The sequence below is a fragment of the Phyllobates terribilis genome, unplaced genomic scaffold, assembly GCF_046119375.1.
Source record: "Phyllobates terribilis strain yellow unplaced genomic scaffold, ASM4611937v1 Scaffold_4__5_contigs__length_816908805, whole genome shotgun sequence".
NCBI lineage: Eukaryota > Metazoa > Chordata > Amphibia > Anura > Dendrobatidae > Phyllobates > Phyllobates terribilis.
The window spans coordinates 379,308,411-379,330,754 of record NW_027362764.1 but is presented as its reverse complement, the minus strand read 5'-3'; the positions used below and the strand labels follow the sequence as shown (position 1 = coordinate 379,330,754).

Below are 22,344 nucleotides of genomic sequence, written 5' to 3'. Positions count from 1 at the left end.
TTTACTTAGCTGCTTTTTTCTTGCCATAATACAAATTCTAACAGTCTATTCAGTAGGACTATCAGCTGTGTATCCACCAGACTTCTGCACTGCACAACACAACTGATGGTCCCAACCCCATTTATAAAGCAAGAAATCCCACTTACTAAACCTGACAGGGCACATCTGTGAAGTGAAAACCATTTCCGGTGACTACGTCTTGAAGCTCATCAAGAGAATGCCAAGAGTGTGCAAAGCAGACAACAAGTTTATCCGAGTCACCAGCCTCAGAAATCGCAGGTGAACAGCAGCTCAGATTAGAGACCAGGTCAATGCCACACAGAGTTCTAGCAGCAGACACATCTCTACAACAACTGTTAAGAGGAGACTTTGTGCAGCAGGCCTTCATGGTAAAATAGCTGCTAGGAAACCTCTGCTAAGGACAGGCAACAAGCAGAAGAGACTTGTTTGGGCTAAAGAACACAAGGAATGGACATTAGACCAGTGGAAATCTGTGCTTTGGTCTGATGAGTCCAAATTTGAGATCTTTGGTTCCAACCACCGTGTCTTTGTGCGACGCTGAAAAGGTGAACGGATGGACTCTACATGCCTGGTTCCCACCGTGAAGCATGGAGGAGGAGGTGTGATGGTGTGGGGGTGCTTTGCTGGTGACACTGTTGGGGATTTATTCAAAATTGAAGGCATACTGAACCAGCATGGCTACCACAGCATCTTGCAGCGACATGCTATTCCATCCGGTTTGCGTTTAGTTGGACCATCATTTATTTTTCAACTGGACAATGACCCCAAACACACCTCAAGGCTGTGTAAGGGCTATTTGACCAAGAACGAGAGTGATGGGGTGCTATGCCAGATGACCTGGCCTCCACAGTCACCAGACCTGAACCCAATCGAGATGGTTTGGGGTGAGCTGGACCACAGAGTGAAGGCAAAAGGGCCAACAAGTGCTAAGCATCTCTGGGAACTCCTTCAAGATTGTTGGAAGACCATTTCCGGTGACTACCTCTTGAAGCTCATCAAGAGAATGCCAAGAGTGTGCAAAGCAGTCATCAAAGCAAAAGGTGGCTACTTTGAAGAACCTAGAATATAAGACATATTTTCAGTTGTTTCACACTTTTTTGTTAAGTATATAATTCCACATGTGTTAATTCATAGTTTTGATGCCTTCAGTGTGAATGTACAATTTTCATAGTCATGAAAATACAGAAAAATCTTTAAATGAGAAGGTGTGTCCAAACTTTTGGTCTGTACTGTATATATACGAGTATATATATATATACACACACACACACTACACACATACTGTAAATATATATATATATTTGTGTATATATATATATACTTATACACACACACACAGTAGAATGCACTGTACAAATGAGTACCTTGTGTAACATATGATAATACTGCTGGTGCAGATTTTAAATTATATATACTTATTGAAAACTCACATATGGTAAAACTCATTATTCACCAAGCCACATTGTGTTCTTTAATGAGTTGAGTAGCATCTCCATAGATGCATAAAGTGCATCCCTCCCAAATCAAGGAAAAGCTGAACAGGAAAAATTGAATTCAAACCTAGAGTTTTGAAATGTAAGATTATAAAGAGTTATAACTGAGAATATACAGCTCTGTTCACAACTGCAAGGGAGGTTCTGTCGCAGAGTCCGTTCAAAACGTCAAAATAGTGCAGCAGTCTCTGTTATTTTGTCCAGTGAAATGACGAGTACTATGCTGAAAACCCAGGAGACTCCATTATTGTCAACAATGTCCGTTAATTTCTGTTGTTGTGTCATCTGAGTTCTGAAACTGACATAATTTTTGGATTTCTGTTCTTAGAATAGCACAAAAATCTAGAAATAATAGCGCAGATGTGAACAAAGCCAGAGACAAAGCATAAAAGAGCTAGAAATAATAATTCTGCTATCTCGACTACAGCATACTTATTAGAAGAAAAGGAATGATGCTGCCTACACACCTGAGGTCCCACTCTGAAGGCAGCTTCCATTTGTGCTTTGATTATATTGGACTTCATGTGCTCAGAAGCAGATGAAGGTGGAGATAACGGAGAGTGAAGAGGCTTTTCATGTGATTTCTTTTCTTCGCCCTATATTTAAAAAGGCATAGTAAATGTGCATTACATAAAGACTGCAATGTTACATTACATAATTGAGATCTACTTTGTCTTCATTACTTCAATGCTATTCATTACTTACTTAATAAGTGCATAGTTAGTAGCAGTGTACACAGTGATAATATATATGGGCATATTATATATTATTCTGCAATATTATTCAATTTGTAAAAGCTTTGCAGCATCCTTTGAGACACAGTATAAAGCCACAGCCCCACTCTCAGTATTTGGTCAGTATTCGGTCAGTATTTTTTCTCAGGATTGAGAGCCAAAACCAGGTGAGGAACAATCAGAGAAAAGATACAATAGAAACAAGTCACCAATTCTGCATTTATCACCCACTCCTGGTATTGGTTCCAACTCCTGAGAAAAAATACTGACCGAATACTGACCAAATACTGATAGTGGGGTCGTGACCTAAGGCCACGTTCACAAGTTCAATATTTGGTCAGTATTTTACATCAGTATTTGTAAGACAAAACCAAGAGTGGGTGAAAAAGAAGTGGTGCATGTGTTTCTATTATACTTTTTCTTTGATTGTTCTACTCCTGATTTTGTCTTACAAATACTGATGTAAAATACTGACCAAATACTGAATGTGTCAACATGTCCTAACAATAAGAAACAGGACTTTCTATAATTGCAGTTCAATAAAATTTAAAAGGAAACAGAAAAAGTGAAACTCTTTTGTGCATGACCTGGAAGATCAGCAAAACCGTCAGCATCATGTCAGTAGTCTGACTTCATCAAATAAAATGTTTTAATTTTCTATGAGAAGTTATACAATTTTGTTATGAGTGTATACATTGTTTACTTCCAAAGGTTGAAACTCTGCCATGTAATGATTAATCAGGTACATGGCTCCATATACAGTATGTGAGTAAACTTATATACCCAGAATACAGAAATAGTTTAATACAAAGGTAGAGCAGGGAGCCATCAGCTCCCTGCTCAATCATCAGTCTATGCAAGTTTCGGCAACTTATTTTGAGAACAGGGTTAGAAAAATTTTTTTTGTAGTGGTTTGTGTTGTTTTTTTCTGTAAATGTTGTAAGTGCACCATTCTGCATGAGATTGAGGGTTGGCATCAAAATATGGGGTGTGTGTAGGGGTATCATAATGTGCGAGGGGCACTGTGGGGCCATATAACAATGCATAACGGAAAAGAGGCATCATATTCTATGGAAGCCATGAAAGGTGTGTTGTCATACAAGGTGTGGGAAAGACTTAGTGCAACACAAAGGGAAGAGGGAAAGGGAGCCCAAACTCTAGGGAAAGGGGGGAGTGGAGACCTCCTAGGCTGATCTGATATCACCCTGTCTCCACTAACATCCCTATATTGGTTCTTCACCAATCGTTTGGCCCTGGATAGGGAAGGGAGGGGATGAGAGCTAGTCGATCCCCACTGACAACTAAGGGCAACAATGGGGGGACAAACAAGGGAAGATAGAGCAAGGAAAAGGAGAGCAGCAGGTATCCAGCGGATCTTCATTGAAATATAGCTTTTATAGCTTTTTAAGGCTAACATCTAGCTGAAACGCGTTGGGACGACCATGCTCTGTGGATTAGTACTCCGTGTGTTGTCGTTGTGACATGGCTGCTTTTATATGTTTTCAATAAAAGCTATATTTCAATGAAGATCCGCTGGATACCTGCTGATCTCCTTTTCCTTGCTCTATATTCCAAGTGATTGCCTGGAACCAAGGCTATTCCGCTGTCGGATCACCTCTAACACAGAGCCTCCAGCTGTCTACTAATGGGTGAGCTGATATTTTTTCCCTCTCCCTCTTCCCTGCTATTTTGCCAAAACAAGGGAAGATAGCTTAGCTTTTAGTCGACTTCAGAGAGATGAACACCCATCCTCATAGAACCAGAGAGGAAGAAGTAATGCACTTGCTCTGAGCCTTCACAAGGGGTATTGTGAGTATTGCAGGCACCTCCCTCTAGCAAACAGCAGGTATTCATACACCCAGGGGAGGGAGTTAATTAGCAAGGGGAAAGTAGCAGCTGGGTCCTAGAGAGACAACTTCTAATAAGGTATCTGTAATGCCAAACGAAGAGATCTCCTGCAACCAACTGCAGGGTGACTGTCTGTCACTTCTGACACACCTGTGGCAGTACCCCCCCTCCTCTACGAGTGGCCTCCAGACACTCAGGACCAGGTTTTATCAGGATAAGAGGTGTAAAATGAACGAACCAACCAGGGAGCTTTCACCTCTGATGCTGAAACCCACGTCCTCTCCTCCGGACCATAACCCTTCCAGTGCACCAAGTATTGAAGAGAACAACGTTGGAGACAAGAATCTGCAATCCTCGAAATCTGGAACTCCAGATTACCATCAACCATTACTTGGGGCGGTGGTAGAGGTGAAGGCTTAAGGGGGTCCACATATTTCTTGAGTATGGACATGTGGAACATGTTGTGGACCTTAAGGGCCTGAGGAAGTTCAAAACGAAACGCTGCAGGGTTAATGACGGCGGTTATTTTAGAGGGACCAATAGACCAAGGTCCCAGCTTCCAAGAAGGAACTTTCAATCTTATATTCCTAGTAGACAACCACACAAAGTCATTCACATTCTGATCCGGACCTAGCAAGCGTTTTCTGTCAGCAATAACAATAATTTTATACCTGTCTCCCATGATCTTTAAATTACTCAGAACACCCCGTTATACCAAGGAGACCGACGAAGCAAACCGTTCCTCTTCAGGAACTCCCGAAGCGCCTCCCCCCACTAAAGGTTGCAAACTGTGGGTGGTAACCGTATGCACCAAAGAACGGAGACCTGCCAGTGGATTCTTGACGATGATTATTAATGGCAAATTCTACCAGCAATAAGTAGGATGCCCAATCCTCCTGATTTCTGGAGACGAAACACCTGAGGTAGGTCTCCAAATTCTTATTGACACAATCGGTCTGTCTACTCAACTGAGAATGGAAGGCAGAAGACAAGAACAGCTGCACCGTCAGTCGAGAACAGAATGCCTTACAGAATTTGGAAACAAATTGTGTCCCCGATCTGACACAACATCGGAGGGAACCCGGTGAAGTTTCACGATCTCATTTATAAACAGCTGAGCAAGTGTCTTGGCATTTGGAAGTGCAGGTGATGCGACAAAGTGAACCATTTTACTGAACCTATCTACAACCACCAAAACCACTGTTTTGCCTACAGAAACCAGTAGGTCAGTAATAAAATCCATGGACAAGTGTGTCCATGGCCTACTAGGGATCGGTAGTGGAAGAAGAGTACCAGACGGATGGGTATGCGAAACCTTAGAACGGGCAAATACTACAAGCAAATACGTGTTCAATCACATCCCGATGCAATCCTAGCAGCTAAAAATGACGAGAGAGGAGGTCCGCGGTTGCCTTACCACCTGGATGACTAGCAAGCACAGAGTTATGATGTTCCTTAATTACTTTGCGGCGCAAATTAGATGGTACAAATAACTTTCCTGAAGGGCAGGAGGCAGGGGCGTCCCCCTGAGCCTCCTTCACCTCACCCTCCAGTACAGGATACAGTGCCGAAATGACTACCCCTTTCTGTAATATCGGTGAAGGGTTCTCATGGTCACCACCACGGAAGCTCCGGGACAAAGCATCAGCCTTGACATTTTTTGACCCCTGGACGAAAACTGACAACAAATTTGAACTTAGTAAAAAACAGGGACCATCTGGCTTGCCTAGGATTGAGTCATTTAGCTGACTGGAGATATGACAGGTTCTTATGGTCAGTAATAACAGTAATAGGATGGACAGCCCCCTCTAATCAATGTCGCCATTCTTCTAATGCCAATTTGATCGCTAAAAGTTCCCTATTACCCATATCACAATTTCTCTCAGTCGGAAATAATTTTTTAGAAAAGAAGGAGCATGGATGACATTTACCAGGGGACGAACCCTGAGACAACATAGCCCTAACCCCCACATCCGACGCATCAATCTCCACAATAAAGGGTTAGGAAACATCGGGTTGACTGAGTATAGGTACAGTGGCAAAATGATTCTTTAAGGAAGAAAAAGCCTGGAGGGAGGTATTCGACCATTTGGAAAAATCAGACCCCTAGTTAGTCATGTCAGTAAGGGGTTTCACAACAACTGAGTAATTTTGGAAGAATTTGCGGTAAAAATTAGTAAAGCCCAGAAAACATTGTAGAGCCTTCAGGTTCTCGGGACGGTCCCAATCAAGGACTGCAAAAATCTTCTCTGGATCCATCCGAAAACCGGAAGATGACAATAAGTACTCCAAAAACTGCACCTCCTGAACAGCGAAAACACATTTTTCCAGTTTGGCATAAAGTTTGCTATCCCTTAATATCTGGAGCACCTGTTTAACATGCCCCTGAGATGTGTCTCAAAATCAGGTGGGTAAATCAAAATATCGTCCAGAAAGACCACCACAAAGCTCACCACCAAATGATGGAAAATATCATTTATGAAATGCTGGAATACTGCATGTGCATTGGGCAAACCAAAAGGCATAACCAGACTCTCGAAATTAGAGATGAGCGGTGTTCGACTCGAACTGTTCGCCAATCTCAAATTCAAGCTGTTTTGAGCGGTGTTCGAGCCGTTCGGCGAACACGAACAATTTGAAAAAAATTTGGCTGTTCGAGGTTATGTTCGATAACTGTTCGTGCACCAAAATCATAACTGGATTTTTTTCTCAGTAATGCTGAAAATTAATGTTAATACGCAGTTTGAGTGTACAGCGGGGCGGGGGGAGGGGCAGGGGATGGATCTCTGCATAAATAATGAAGATCTCCATTTTTTTTTCTCTTTCCCGCATTTACAGTGAGGAGGTGCAATCTGTCAGCCTATCAGCAGCGCACACACGGAGCGAACTGCTTTTTTTCACACAAGCAAGGGCATGTGTCATTGGCAGTGTATGTCACATGTCCTTGCCCTATAAGACCCAGCCATTTTCCACGTAGCCACCATTTTCTCACTGCTGCAGCTGCGTGTTAGACGGCACCGCTGTTGCTGTGTGCGCTACACTTTGAGTGTTAATTTCAAGCCAATTTTCACACAAATCTACAGATAGCTTGGGAGTAGGAAATAGTGGTGATTGCAGTCCTTTTGAGGACTAGGTTACATCATTTCCTACGACTTTTATCAGGCAGGTCTGTGCTCTTAAATAGATAGGTTGGGAGTAAAGACTAATTGTAATTGCAGTCCTTTTGAGGGCTAGGTTACATCAGTTCCTATCACTTTTTGCCAGGCAGGTCTGTGCCAGTGCTGTGCAAGTTTTTTTAACAGCATTTGGCTAAATTTAGCTAAGCAAATCCTTTTTGGCCTCTTGCAGTGTGTGTTAGTCAGTGGAGTAGCCTATCTGTGTTGCAAGCTACACCACCTGTGTATAGAATACAAATTTTTTTACTGCACCTAGCCAAGTAAAACCTTTTGGGCATAGCATCATTCTATTAGTCCATCTATACTAACCTCCACCAGGTTGCAAATTCAAAATAATTTTTATCTGCATCTAGCTCTGAAAAAATATTTGGGCTTGTATCAGTGTGTGGGACTTGTTCTATTAGTCCACCTATACTAACCTCCACCAGGTTGCAAATTCAAAATAATTTTTATCTGCATCTAGCTCTGAAAAAATATTTGGGCTTGGGCTTGTAGCAGTGTGTGGGACTTGTTCTATTAGTCCATCTATACTAACCTCCACCAGGTTGCAAATTCAAAATAATTTTTATCTGCATCTAGCTCTGAAAAAATATTTGGGCTTGGGCTTGTAGCAGTGTGTGGGACTTGTTCTATTAGTCCATCTATACTAACCTCCACCAGGTTGCAAATTAAAAATAATTTTTATCTGCATCTAGCTCTGAAACAATATTTGGGCTTGGGCTTGTAGCAGTGTGTGGGACTTGTTCTATTAGTCCATCTCTACCAACCTCCACCAGGTTGCAAATTCAAAATAATTATTATCTGCATCTAGCTCTGAAAAAATATTTGGGCTTGTAGCAGTGTGTGGGACTTGTTCTATTAGTCCATCTATACTAACCTCCACCAGGTTGCAAATTAAAAATAATTTTTATCTGCATCTAGCTCTGAAACAATATTTGGGCTTGGGCTTGTAGCAGTGTGTGGGACTTGTTCTATTAGTCCATCTATACTAACCTCCACCAGGTTGCAAATTCAAAATAATTTTTATCTGCATCTAGCTCTGAAAAAATATTTGGGCTTGTAGCAGTGTGGGACTTGTTCTGTTAGTCCATCTATACTAACCTCCAACAGGTTGCAAATTCAAAATAATTTTTATCTGCATCTAGCTCTGAAACAATATTTGGGCTTGGGCTTGTAGCAGTGTGTTGGACTTGTTCTATTAGTCCATCTCTACCAACCTCCACCAGGTTGCAAATTCAAAATAATTTTTATCTGCATCTAGCTCTGAAAAAATATTTGGGCTTGTAGCAGTGTGTGGGACTTGTTCTATTAGTCCATCTATACTAACCTCCACCAGGTTGCAAATTCAAAATAATTTTTATCTGCATCTAGCTCTGAAAAAATATTTGGGCTTGGGCTTGTAGCAGTGTGTGGGACTTGTTCTATTAGTCCATCTATACTAACCTCCACCAGGTTGCAGATTCAAAATAATTTTTATCTGCATCTAGCTCTGAAAAAATATTTGGGCTTGGGCTTGTAGCAGTGTGTGGGACTTGTTCTATTAGTCCATCTATACTAATCTCCACCGGGTTGCAAATTCCAAATAATTTTTATCTGCATCTAGCTCTGAAAAAATATTTGGGCTTGTAGCAGTGTGTGGGACTTGTTCTATTAGTCCATCTATACTAACCTCCACCACCTGTGTATGTAATAAAATTGTTTTACTGCATCTAACTCAGCCGATACTTTTGGGCTAATACCACAGTTTGGCCACTCAGCTCTGCTCAGTTCCCATCCATTGCTTTTTTGTGCAAACAACTCCAGAGTTGTCAATTAGATAACCACCAAAATGAGTGGAAAAAGGACTGCTGCTGGTGGAAAGGGGAATAGGCATGTTGGGAAGGGAAAAAAAGGTTGTGTCCGTGGGGTAGGTGTTAAAGCAACAGTAACATCTGCAGAAGAAAGACCATCTTCCAGCCAAACTAAGATGTCTACTTCTTTTAGCGGACAATGTGATAAGATCTCTTTCTTACGGCCACGCCAAACGCTACAAATTCCAGTTGAGGCACAAAAACAGCAGGTGCTTCAACGGATATCAAGTGCTCCTTTAAGTGGGCTCTCCTCCACCTCAACTTCAACATCACAAATATTCCAGTCGTCAGAGGTGTCACCCCAATCGCACTTGCTTCCTCACAGCTCCCAAGTCTCCAGCTGCCCGTCTGAGTATGGGGTAGAACAGATGGTTGAGTCTGCAGAGCTGTTTACTCATACTATAGCCTGGGAATCAGAGGTCGGCTCCAGAGCTTCTGTGAATCCAGACGAGGAAATGATCTGCACTGATGCCCAGAATCTTTATGAGTTGGATCCAGGACCAGACGCAGAAGGTTCTGACCATAATGTAGACCCTCGTTCCCAAACTGTAACTCCTGTTGGTGGAGACAATGAGGAAGACAATGATGAGACTCAAATACCTGATTGGAGCGACAACCTGAGTTTTTTGTCATGGCAGGAAGAGGTTGGCTCTGAGGACGATGGGTGTGATAACACACAGGGTGATGATGACAAGGTTGGAGATCCCACTTACTGTCAACCCACAGTCAGCCAGTCGATGAGGTCAGCAGAGGAGGATGCTAGTGACGACTGTAACATTTGTCAGCAAAAGCTAAGTAGAGGCCAAAAAATACATAGTTTGAGTACTTCATGCATGAACTGTCACATGGATATAAAGCATAAGTTGCAGTGGGAAGCTCACTGTGCTACAATGCGGCCTAGCCGGCCGGGCCAACCACCGTCTGCCACATCTTGTGGATCTGCGGCCTCTTCATCCTCTGTGACTGGGGGGGACAGCAGTCACACCTGCTTTGGGACGCAGACCTGCCACCTCTTTACCCGCAACAGCCAGCGTGATTGGCAGGTCATCATTTTCTTTGGAGGTGGAAACAGTAGCTGGTGTTCAGCGCTGTCCAACATCGATAGCACCACCTTTGGATCAAGGCAACCTAACATGTCCGCCTGAATCTTCCTCACAGACAGGCAGTTTGCCGGGGACACCCTTCTCAACCCCGTCTAAGCACAACAGCCAGCCCTCGGTCCCTCAGATGTGGACAAGTAAAAGACCATTTCCTCCTAGCCATGAGAAAGCTAAGAGGTTGAATTTCACCATCTGCAAGCTCTTGGCTGCAGAAATGCTGCCTTTCCGCCTGGTGGACACACAGGATTTTCGAGACCTTATGTCCGTTGCAGTGCCCCAGTACCAGATGCCCAGTCGGCACTACTTCTCAAAGAAAGGTGTGCCTGCGCTCCACCAGCATGTCGCACACAACATCACCGCTTCTTTGAGAAACTCTGTGTGTGACAGGGTGCATTTCACCACAGACACTTGGACGAGTAGGCATGGACAGGGGCGTTACATGTCGCTGACTGGGCACTGGGTAACTATGGTGACAGCAGGTCAAGGGGCTGCTGTCCAAGTCTTGCCGTCCCCACGAGTTGTGCGTCAATCCTCTTTATCTCAAAGTTCCTCCACTGCTTCTGCCTCCTCAACCTCCTCTCGGTCCTCCACCTGCACCCAAAGCCTGTCTGGTCATGCCACAAGCTTTCTAACTGCGCAGAAGGGATCCTGTACACCTCCTTACTATGCTGGCAGCAGGGCTCAACGTCATCAGGCGGTTTTTACATTGAAATGTCTGGGAAATGTGAGTCACACAGCTGAGGAGTTGTGGTCAGCTCTCGAGAACCAGTTTCATGAATGGCTGTCTCCACTGGACCTGAAACCAGGGAAGGCCGTGTGCGACAATGCTGCAAACCTGGGTGCGGCCCTTTGCCGGGGCAATGTCACACACGTGCCTTGTATGGCACACGTGTTGAACCTGGTTGTCCAGCAATTTTTAGCCCACTGTCCCGGACTAGATGGCCTTCTGCATAGGGCACGGTCGCTGTGTGCTCACTTCCGCCGTTCGCATCCCGCAGCTCAGCGGCTTACATCTCTACAGAAGTCGTTGGGCCTGCCACTTCACCGGCTAAAATGCGATGTGCCTACCCGGTGGAATTCAACTCTGCACATGTTGCAGCGACTGTGGCAGCACCGACAAGCCCTGGTGCAATACGTTCTGACATATAGCCTGGACCAACGAGATCCAGAGGTGGGGCAAATCATGCTGGAGGAGTGGTCTCAGATCAGGGACCTATGCACCCTTCTGCACAGTTTTGAAATGGCGACGAAGATGTTTAGTGCTGACGATGCCATTATCAGCATGACTATTCCGGTGATTTACATGCTGGAGCACATGTTAAACAGAATTCGGAGTCAGGTGGTGGCACAAGAGGAGGTGGAGGAAGTAGAGGAGGAGGAGTTGTATGCGGAAGGGCTAACATCTGCAAGGTCCAGACGGTCGGCAGCACCAAGGCGGCAGGCATGTGAGGGTGGGGGAGATGGTTTTACCAGGGCACATGGTAGCAGCCAAATTAGTGAGGAAGGTGCAGGAGCCCAGGAAGAAGTGGAGGACGAACTGATGGAAGACTCATCAGATGAGGGAGACCTTGATCACATTTCTGTTGTGCGAGGTTGGGGGGAGAGGGCAGAGGAAGGAAGCATGATTGTTACCTCGCCACCAACACAACAGGGACTTAGTGCTCCTGGATGCGCAAGACACATGAGTGCCTTCTTGCTGCACTACCTGCAACATGACCCTCGAATTGTGAGAATTAGAAATAATCCTGACTACTGGGTTGCCACACTGTTAGATCCCCGATACAAAAGTAAATTTGCAGAAATTATTCCTGCCATAGAAAGAGATGCACGCATGCAGGAGTATCAGCAGAGACTGTTGCAGAATCTTACATGTGCTTTTCCACAAAACACTAGTGGTGCACGTAGTGAATCTCACAGTTCCAACTTGCCAACCATGGGACCATCGAGTGTTCAGCACTCAAAACGTAACAGAAACACAGTATCTGCTGGTAACAACAATTTTGCAGAATCATTTCACCACTTTTTTAGCCCATCCTTTGCAAGGCCACAGGAGACAAGAAGTCTGACACATAGTCAACGCCTAGAGATGATGGTACAGGAATATCTCGAAGTAAACATTGAAGCCATGACTGTGTTACTGGACCCTTGCTCTTTTTGGGCTTCCAATCTGGATAAATGGCCGGAGCTCGCTACTTACGCCTTGGAGATCTTGTCATGCCCCGCAGCCAGCGTTCTGTCTGAACGTGTGTTCACCGCTGCTGGTGGTGTGCTGACAGATAAGCGCACGCGGCTCTCCACTGATAATGTAGACAGACTTACGTTCATAAAGATGAACAAATCATGGATCTAAAACGACTTTTCTACCCCAGTGTCATCCTGGGGAGAGTAAAAGCTAGACGATTTGTTAAAATCACCTCACCAACCATTTTAAGCTTTCAAATTACTAATCATGTTTATCTGTATATTGGCTGGAAAATAATTTGGGCCTTGTAGCAGTGTGCAGTACTGATTCTATTAGGCCATCTATACTATACTCCACCAGATTTAAAATTACTAATCATGTTTATCTGTATCTTGGCTGGAAAATAATTTGGGCCTTGTAGCAGTTTGCAGTACTGATTCTATTAGGCCATCTATACGAAGCTCCACCAACTTTCAAATTAATAATAATTTTTAGCTGCATCTAGCCCGGAAAATAATTTTGGGGCTCCTAGATGCGCAAGATTGTCTTCTTGCTGCACTACCTGCAACATGACCCTCAGATTGTCAGAATTCGAAATAATCCTGACTACTGGGTTGCCACACTCTTAGATCCCCCACACTCTTCGATCAACCTTTTCGTTTTAATAAAGAACAAAAAAATGGTCATTTTTGAAATTATAAGCATTAGCAGGTTATTATAAACTGAAATCAAACAGTTTTCAACTCAAAACTTTATTCTAGGTGATGTTACATTTGCACATAGGACCCCTTGTTTCGAAAGGAGCTTCTGAACTCTCTCGTCCATTGAATTTGTCAGGTTTTGGATGGTTTCTGCTTCAATTGTTTTGCATGAGGACAGAATACCCTCCCAGAGCTGTTGCTTAGATGTGAACTGCCTCCCACCATCACTCCTTTTGATGATGCTCCAGAGGTTCTCAATGGGATTGAGATCAGGGGAGCATGGGGGTCACACCATAAGTTTGTCCCCTTTTATGCCCATATTAGCCAGAGATGCAGATGTGTTATGTGCAGCATGAGACGGTGCATTATCATGCATGAAAATGATCTTGCTGCGAATTACACGGTTCTTCTTCTTGAACCATGGCAGGAAGTGCGGTTTGAGAAACTCCACATACATTATGGAGTTCATCTTTATCCCTTCAGGGATCCTAAAGGGGCCGACAATCTCTCTCCCCATGATTCCAGCCCAAAACATTACTCCACCTCCTCCTTGTTGGCGCCGTAGCCGTGTTTGCATGGGGTGTCCATCAACCAGCCATCCTCCACTCCATCCATCTGGACCATCGAGCGTTGCACGGCACTCATCGGTGAACAAAACAGATTTGAAGTCAGTCTTCATGTATTGTTTGGCCCACTGGAGCCATTTCTGCTTGTGTACAGTGGATAGAGGAGGTCGACAGGATGGCTTAAGCACAGCTGCAAACCTCTGAAGGACCCTGCATCTTGTTGTTCGGGGGACGTTGGAGGCACCAGCAGCTTCAAAAACTTGTCTGCTGCTATGACAAGGCTTTTTTGCCACTGCTCTTTTAACCTGATGTAATTGCCTGTAGGAAAGAGTCCTCAATTTTCCCTTATCAGCACGCACACGTGTGTACTGTGAATCAGCTACATACTTCTTGATTGTGCGATGATCAGGATGAAGTGTATTGGCAATGTTGATTGTAGTCATGCCTTGACCTAAACACTCCACAATTTGCTGCTTCTCAGCAGCCGACACATCCTTTTTCTTTCCCATTTTGGCAGAAAATGTAGGCTGCTTAATAATGTGGGACAGCCTTCTTAAGTAGTCTTACCTTTCATTGGACACACCTGCCAAACTAATTAGCACAGGTGTCTGCAATTGCTTACAGTGATATAAAGAGCCCTGACACACATCACCATCAATGAGTTTAACTGACAAACAAAAAAATTCTTACCTTATCACTCCTAAACACTTTTTGCATAATAATTTGGAACACAGTGTACATGTGCTTTTCCACAAAACACCAGTGGTTCACATAGTGAATCTTACAGTTCTAACTTGCCAACCGTGGTCTGTATGGAGTTGTTCAATAAAGGGCCCAAAATTAAGATAACATAGACCGGAGAGGTCTCTATGAATACGAATTCCTAAGTATTTGATACCCTGTGAGGGCCAGGCAAAGGGAAAGTTGGACTGGATGGAATCCTGTATGGATTTGGGGAGGGAGACATCGAGGGCCTCAGACTTCGCTGCATTGATTTTAAAATTTGACCATGTAACAAAGTGATCTATTTCAGCCATAACAGCAGGGATGGATATATGTGATTGAGTGATATATACTAGGACATCATCAGCAAATGCAGGGCACTTGTACTCGGTGCCTCCCACCTCAATCCATCTAATATTGGGGTTATGGCGAATTGATGAGAGCAGGTGCTCGGTCACTAGGATGTATAAGAGAGGGGACAGAGGACATCCCTGCCTTGTCCCATTGGTGATTATGAAAGGTGATGAAAATGTTCCATTTATCTTCAGCCTAGGTGACGTATTGCGATACAGGGCCGTGATTTTGGCTATAAAAGGGTCCCCTAGACCCCTACCCCAAGCTTTTTAAGAGAATAATATATGGCGTGCCAGGAGACTCTATGGAATGCTTTCTCAGCATCCAACGAGAGTATCTAATTACAAATTTTTAACTGCATCTTGCCCAGGAAATACTTTGTGCCTAGTAGCAGTGTCTGCTAGTCAGCGGATTATCCCAGCTGTTAAGCAAGCTACACCACCTGTAGTTTGGACACTTAATTTTTTCAAAGGAAATGGTTCGTGCCCCCGGGACACTCAGTGAAGAGCATCGGGGAGGCACCCCAAGGCACAGGGGCTGGGACTGGCGGTAGGATGCCTTGCGGTGCACCGCCAAGTTCGATCCTTATAAAAGCTTTTTAACTGCAGCAGCTTTAGTGGACGCTACTGGAGCTGGAATTACCGCAGCTGCTCGCATGAGACTTGCCCTCCAATAGATCCTTGTAAAAGGATTTAAAGTGTACTCATTCAAATTAGAGAGACAATTTAAATTAAAAAGATTAGACCTGCCTCCACCGCAGGGGGGCTCGCTTGACCCACCAGCGGACAGGCACCAGTATTGGGAGAGGGGGGCTGGCCGTCAGGGTCCACCGCGGCTCTGGCACAAACCCAGCGACACGGAGGTCGCACGGGCAGGAACGGACTGGCCGTGTCGGCTTCGCACTTTTTTGGTTTTAGAAGGGCATGACATGCCTATATCTGTGTCTCCCCCTCCTTTTACTCCTCCACCTCTTTTCTTTTCGCATGACTATATGTACTTGTCACTTTTCCATGTGTTAGTTGTGTCTTCTGAGCAGTTTGTCAGGCTTTGGACACCTTTGAAGGTGTTTTCTATGTGTTTCTATGTGTTTTTGTTTGCCTGCCATTGGTTTTAATGGTGTTCGAAGGTGTTCGACGAACAGTTCGACGAACATACGGGTGTTTGACGAACGGAACTCGAACACTACGGGGGTGGCTCAACACTACTCGAAATGCCCTTGAGGGGTATTGAACGCTGTTTTTCATTGGTCCCCTTCTCTGATTCTAACTAGATTGTAGGCTCCCCTTAAATCCAATCTGGAGAATAACTTTGCTCCTAAAACCTGGCTGAACAAATCAGGAATCAGAGGAAGAGAATATGGATCACGGATGATAATTTGATTTAATTCCTGGAAATCTAAACAGGGACGTAGACTACCATCTTTTTTCTTCACAAAGAAGAACTCTGCCGCCAAGGGCGAAGATGAGGGTCTGATATGTTCCTTCTCCAGACTTTCCGCAATGAGATCCTTCATGGCTTGTCTCTCAGGGCCAGAAAGATTATACAGTCTGGACTTCGGTAATTTAGTTCCGGGGGTCAGGTTAATAGCACAGTCATATGCATGATGATTAGGCAATTTCTTACACCCCCTCTCAGAAAAAGCGTCCTCAAAACCAAATAGAAAAGTAGGTAATATTTCCATAGAGGCTGTAAGAAGGGAAATATCTCATGGCAGTAATCTCCCCATTCAATAATCTCCCTGATTTGCCAATCCACCAACGGATTAGGTTTCACAAGCCAAGGAAGACCCAAAACAATAGGTGGGAGAAGACTGTCAAGGACATAGCAAGGGATTATTTCACAATGAACTGACCCCACCCTCAGATTGTACATAATGTAAAACTGAGTAAATGCTTTCTGTACAAGTGGCGCTGAGTCGATGTCAAACATGGAAATAGGTTTAGCTAAAGTACATCAAGCAAGACCATGAGTTTTCACAAACTCAGCATCAACCATGCTGACTCCGGCTCCACTGTCAACAAATACAGAAATTTTCTTGGTTTTGCTCACTAGCACCACCTCCGCTGTCAGGACAAACCGGGAACTGCAAGTTGGCAACAAATGCACCCCTTGTTTATCCAACTCCAGACTACGAAGAGTTAATCAAGTCTCCTTTTGTTTACGAATTGAAGCACAGGTCCCAATAAAATGTCCCTTTCTCCCACAAAAAAACATGCGCCTTTTTTCTTGCGAATCTCCGGGGAAATGTATGATGCAGAGGCACCCTCTAACTGCATGGCTTCCTCCACCTCCCCCAGTACTGGTTCACCGCCAGACCACTTCCCCGGCAGAGGTACATAACCCCGACAAAAAGGCCCCGGAGAAGGTGGTCTCATCCGCCTATCCCAAAGACGTCTATCAAGACGCATGGCCAACGACATGGCAGCCTCCAAAGACTGAGGGGTTTCAAATACTGCCTAGGCATCTTTCAACCTTTCAGTAAGACCCTCACAAAATTGACTTCTAAGGGCTGAGTCATTTCATTTGGAATTCGTTGCCCATCTACGGAGTTCCGAACTGTATGTCTCCACTGACCAATTCCCCTGCTGAAGGCGACGTAGCCTAGACTCAGCCAAGGCGACTCGGTCAGGATCATCATAGATGAGGGCCAGAGCCCTGAAAAACCCCTCGATACACTGGAGACAAACCGAGTCCTGCGGTAAAGAAAAAGCCCATGACTGAGCATCTCCCTGCAGTAGAGAGATCACAATTCCAACCCGTTGCTCCTCATTTCCGGAGGCATAAGGATGAAGTTTTAAATACAGTTTGCAGGCCTCCTTGAATACAAAAAACATGTCACTACCTCCTGAAAACCTGCCCGGGATGGCAACCTTAGATTCCGGCTTGACAGGCCTATCTGCAGAGACCCCCACATTAGCGACCTGAAGCCACTGGTGTTGTTGCTGAACCTCACAGCAGAGGTTATTCACCTCCAGAGACAGACTGTGCAGCTGCTCTGTGAGCTCAGCAAGGGAGAAAGGAAAAAAAAATCCACGACCAAAGCACACACACAAGAAAAAAAAAAGTGTCAGTTTTTTTTTTCCTTTTCAAAATGTGCTCAGCCGGCGATAATGTCACATAAGGTGTGGGAAAGACTTAGTGCAACACAAAGGGAAGAGGGAAAAGGAGCCCAGACTCTGGGGAAAGAGGGGAGTGGAGACCTCCTAGGCTGATCTGATATCACCCTGTCTCCACTAACGTACTACCTATATTGGTTCTTCACCAATCGCCGCACGCGAACCTTGCCCTGTCTTTCCCTGGTGTTTGGCCCTGGCTAGGGAAGGGAGGGGAGCCCCACTGACAACTAAGGACAACAATGGGGGGACAAACAAGGGAAGATAGTTTAGCTTTTAGTCAACTTCAGAGAGATGAAAACCCGTACTCATAGCACCAGAGAGGAAGAAGTAATGCACTTTCTCTGAGCCTTCACAAGGGGTAATGTGAGTATCGCCGGCATCTCCTTCTAGCAAACAGCAGGTATTTATACACCCAAGCCAGGGTGTTAATTAGCAAGAGGAAGGTTGCTGCTGGGTCCTAGAGAGACAACTTCAAGAAGGTGTCTGTAATGCCAAACAAATAGATCTCCTGCAACCAACTGCAGGACGATTGTCTGTCACTTCTGACACATCCATGACAGGTGATGTATTGGTTGAGAACAATAAGAGGCTTCAGTAGGGGCAATATTTATACACTGTTCAAAAAAATAAAGGGAACACTTAAACAACAGAATATAACTCCAAGTTAATCAAACTTCTGTGAAATAAAACTGTCCACTTAAGAAGCAACACTAATTGACAATCAATTTCACATGCTGTTGTGCAAATGGAATAGACAATAGATGGAAATTATTGGCAATTATCAAGACACCCTCAATAAATGAGTGGTTCTGCAGGTAGGGACCACAGAACACATCTCAGTACCAATGCTTTCTGGCTGATGTTTTGGTCACTTTTGAATAACTCTACAACCCACAGAAGTTGCTCAGGTAGTGCAGCTCATCCAGGATTGCACATCAATGCGAGCTGTGGCAAGAAGGTTTGCTGTGTCTGTCAGTGTAGTGTCCAGAGGCTGGAGGCATTACCAGGAGACAGGCCGGTACACCAGGAGACATGTAGGGGGCCATAGGAGGGCAACAACCCAGCAGCAGGACCGTGACCTCCGCCTTTGTGCAAGGAGTAACAGGAGGAGAACTGCCAGAGCCCTGCAAAATGACCTCCAGCAGGCCACAAATGTGCATGTGTCTGCACAAACGGTTAGAAACTGACTCCATGAGGGTGGTATGAGGGCCTGACGTCCACAGATGGGGGTTATGTTCACAGCCCAACACCGTGCAGGACGCTTGGCATTTGCCACAGAACACCAGGATTGGCAAAGTCGCCACTGGCGCCCTGTGCTCTTCACAGATGAAATCAGGTTCACACTGAGCACATGTGACAGACATGATAGAGTCTGGAGACGCCGTGGAGAGCGATCTGCTGCCTGCAACATCCTTCAGCATGACCAGTTGGCAGTGGGTCAGTAATGGTGTGGGGTGGCATTTCTTTGGAGGGCCATACAGCCCTCCGTGTGCTCGCCAGAGGTAGCCTGACTGCCATTAGGTACCAAGATTAGATCCTCAGACCCCTTGTAAGACCATATGCTGGTGCGGTTGGTCCTGGGTTCCTCCTAATGCAGGACAATGCCAGACCTCATGTGGCTGGAGTGTGTCAGCAGTTCTTGCAAGATGAAGGCATTGGACTGGCCTGCCCGGTCCCCAGACCTGAATCCGATTGAGCACATCTGGGACATTATGTCTCGCTCCATTCACCAACGTCACGTTGCACCACAGACTGTCCAGGAGTTGAAGGATGCTTTAGTCCATGTCTGGGAGGAGATTCCACAGGAGACCATCCGTAACCTCATCAGGAGCATGTCCAGGCGTTGTAGGGAGGTCATACAGGCACATGGAGGCCACACACAATACTGAGCCTCATTTTGCTTGTTTTAAGGACATTACATCAAAGTTGGATCTGCCTGTACTTTGTTCGTCCACTTTAATTTTGGGGGTGACTCCAAATCCAGGCCCCCATTGGTTAATAAATTTGATTTCCATTGATGACTTTTGTGTGATTTTGTTGTCAGCACATTCAACTTTGTACAGAACTAAGTATTCAATGAGAATATTTCATTCATTCAGATCTAGGATGTGTTATGTGAGTGTTCCTTTTATTTTTTTGAGCAGCGTATGTGCATGTCCAATATATGTCCATCTTCCATCTTTCAAAATTCGGAGATATTCCCAACGCTTTCTAAGAAAGTCCCTGGTGTGATCATCATATAACCAGTTTAGATTTTAGCAAGAAATATAAAAAGCTCCTAATGAATTATTCTGCATAGAGTTCAGATAAGATGTTGCATTGGATAAACTTTTTTGGCAGAAACCAGAAGATCAGTGGTGGAATTTAGCTAGTTTTTCCTGAATCTTTTAAAGTCACTGTTTTCCTGTCAATAGCAGCTGACCACAAGGCCACTATGGAACCCATGAGCTGAAGGGCCCAATGTCTTACATCCTGCCCAGCATCTCAATTTCAATTCTATAGATACGTAATGCTTCAACACTGTGATGTAGTGAATCTTCAAAATGGGTGAGGCTAATCACTCCCCACCATTTCTAAGTTCAAAAAAGGGCAAGTTCAGTGTGAACTAATCTGGGGTCTGCAGGTCTCTCATCCAAGTTTAAACATAATTAGCACATGGTTACAACCCCACCATTCAATTTCGAGTCGAGCAATGCTTCCTGCATCATGCAACTTCGTACGATGTTACCTGTCAGGTTGGTTAGACATATTGTGCAGAACTATCAGATAGCATAAAAAGTATATAAAAAGTAGCTGCATTAACTATACTCACAAAGGCATATTAAAAAGCGTTTTCAGGAAAAACATTGGATGACATCTATAGATGACCACTATGTGGTGACCATAATCACTTAGTCCATCTATGTTATCCATTGTTTTTATTGAAAGCTTTTTTAATGTACCTTCATGAATGCAAAAGAAAGTAATCAGGTAATTGGCAGGTCTAGGTAGTGTGTCCGCCATTCCATAGCCCTACTACTTGCCACATACATTCCGTGTTTGATGAAGTCCAGGGTTATAGGGCCAAAACGTGACTTTTTGTTTGGATTGCCTTAAATTAAAGAAATTTACATCATATATTTTGAAGTGCCAAGTACATGATTACTTTCTTATTTATACAGGTTGGAACCCTTCTTGTGCACCCAATTTCCCTATCACAAAGTGCCATGCACCTCTTCCTTTATGAATACAGTTATTAAACTACTACTTTATACATACAGTATACCATAAAACTGAGTACACCCCTCACATTTTTGTAAACATTTTGCTATATATTTTCATGGAACAACACTGAAGATATGACATTTTGATACAATGTAAAGTAGTCAGTGTACAGCTTGTTGCCATGGTTTAATATCTGACTGTGGCTTAGGGATGCTGTGAGTGACAGCTCAGCCGCCCTATAGAATCTGTGATGTGCTGGACTGTCTGTTTTGTGAGTGACAGTCCAGTCATCCAATCTGAACCTGGGTCGTGCTGGGCTGTCAACTTTTTGATTGACAACCCTGCTGTTCAATCTGGATAACCTTCGGACATTTCCTTAGCTGCCTCCCATCCTCAAATGATTTGCTGGGTATTTAACTGGATAGCTGTTAGTAGTCAGTGTCAGTTGTAGATTTGTTATAGTTAGGTGTGTATGCTTGCTCTGTGTCTGACTTCTGATCTGATCTTGTTGATGACCTTGAATTTTGTTGTGACTATTCTTGTGGATTATCCCTTCTGCTTTAGATGCTCTCTGACTTCAGGTACTCATATTTGTGATATACTGTATGCTATCTAGTGGTTCTGCAAAATATGTCTAACCAACCAAACAGGTAACATAGTACGGAGCTGCATGTCGTGGAAAGTACTACTTGACTTGGAGTCGAATGGCAAAGCTGTATTCATGTGCTAATTGCAGTTGAACTTGAATGAGAGACGTGTAGAACCTGCCTTAGTTCACATTGAACTTATATAGCTATGTACCGTATTTAATACAGTAGGAAAAAAGCAAATGTCCATCAAATTAATCAACTTGGCATCACAGATTTTGAAGATTTACTGCACCCTGGCATTCTGGTATTGAAGTGCTACATACAGTTGAAACCAGAATTTTACATTCACTATATAAAAAGACACATATGCATGTTTTTCTCAATATCTGACATGAAATCAGAATAAATCTTTCCCATGTTAGGTCAATTAGGATTACCGTAATCATTATATATAATCGTCTAATTATGTCTGTTTGTCTGTAACGGAAATCCCGCGTCGCTGATTGGTCGTGCCAGCCACCCTTGACCACTCAGTGACAGGCGCAGTCCGGCCGCGAATTGGCGCTGGATTTGAACCACGCTTCGCTGATTGGTCACAGCCGCCCAGCAGCGACCAATCAGTGATATTGGCGCAGCTACTTTAAATTAACCCCCCAATGTATCCGCCCTGGGCCCCTAATGAATTT

The 22,344-nt window shown here is 44.3% G+C and overlaps 1 protein-coding gene across 4 annotated transcripts in view; it reads right to left on the bottom strand.

Moving 5' to 3' along the window:
* The window catches only part of EPB41L4B (erythrocyte membrane protein band 4.1 like 4B), a 1,171,543-nt gene that overhangs the window by 515,501 nt on the left and 633,698 nt on the right, over positions 1–22,344 (bottom strand). For all 4 annotated transcript variants that reach the window (XM_073678479.1, XM_073678478.1, XM_073678481.1 and 1 more), the window contains one exon: positions 1,982–2,110. In XM_073678479.1, the coding sequence (XP_073534580.1) occupies positions 1,982–2,110 (129 nt within the window). The remainder of the gene's footprint in view (positions 1–1,981; positions 2,111–22,344) is intronic.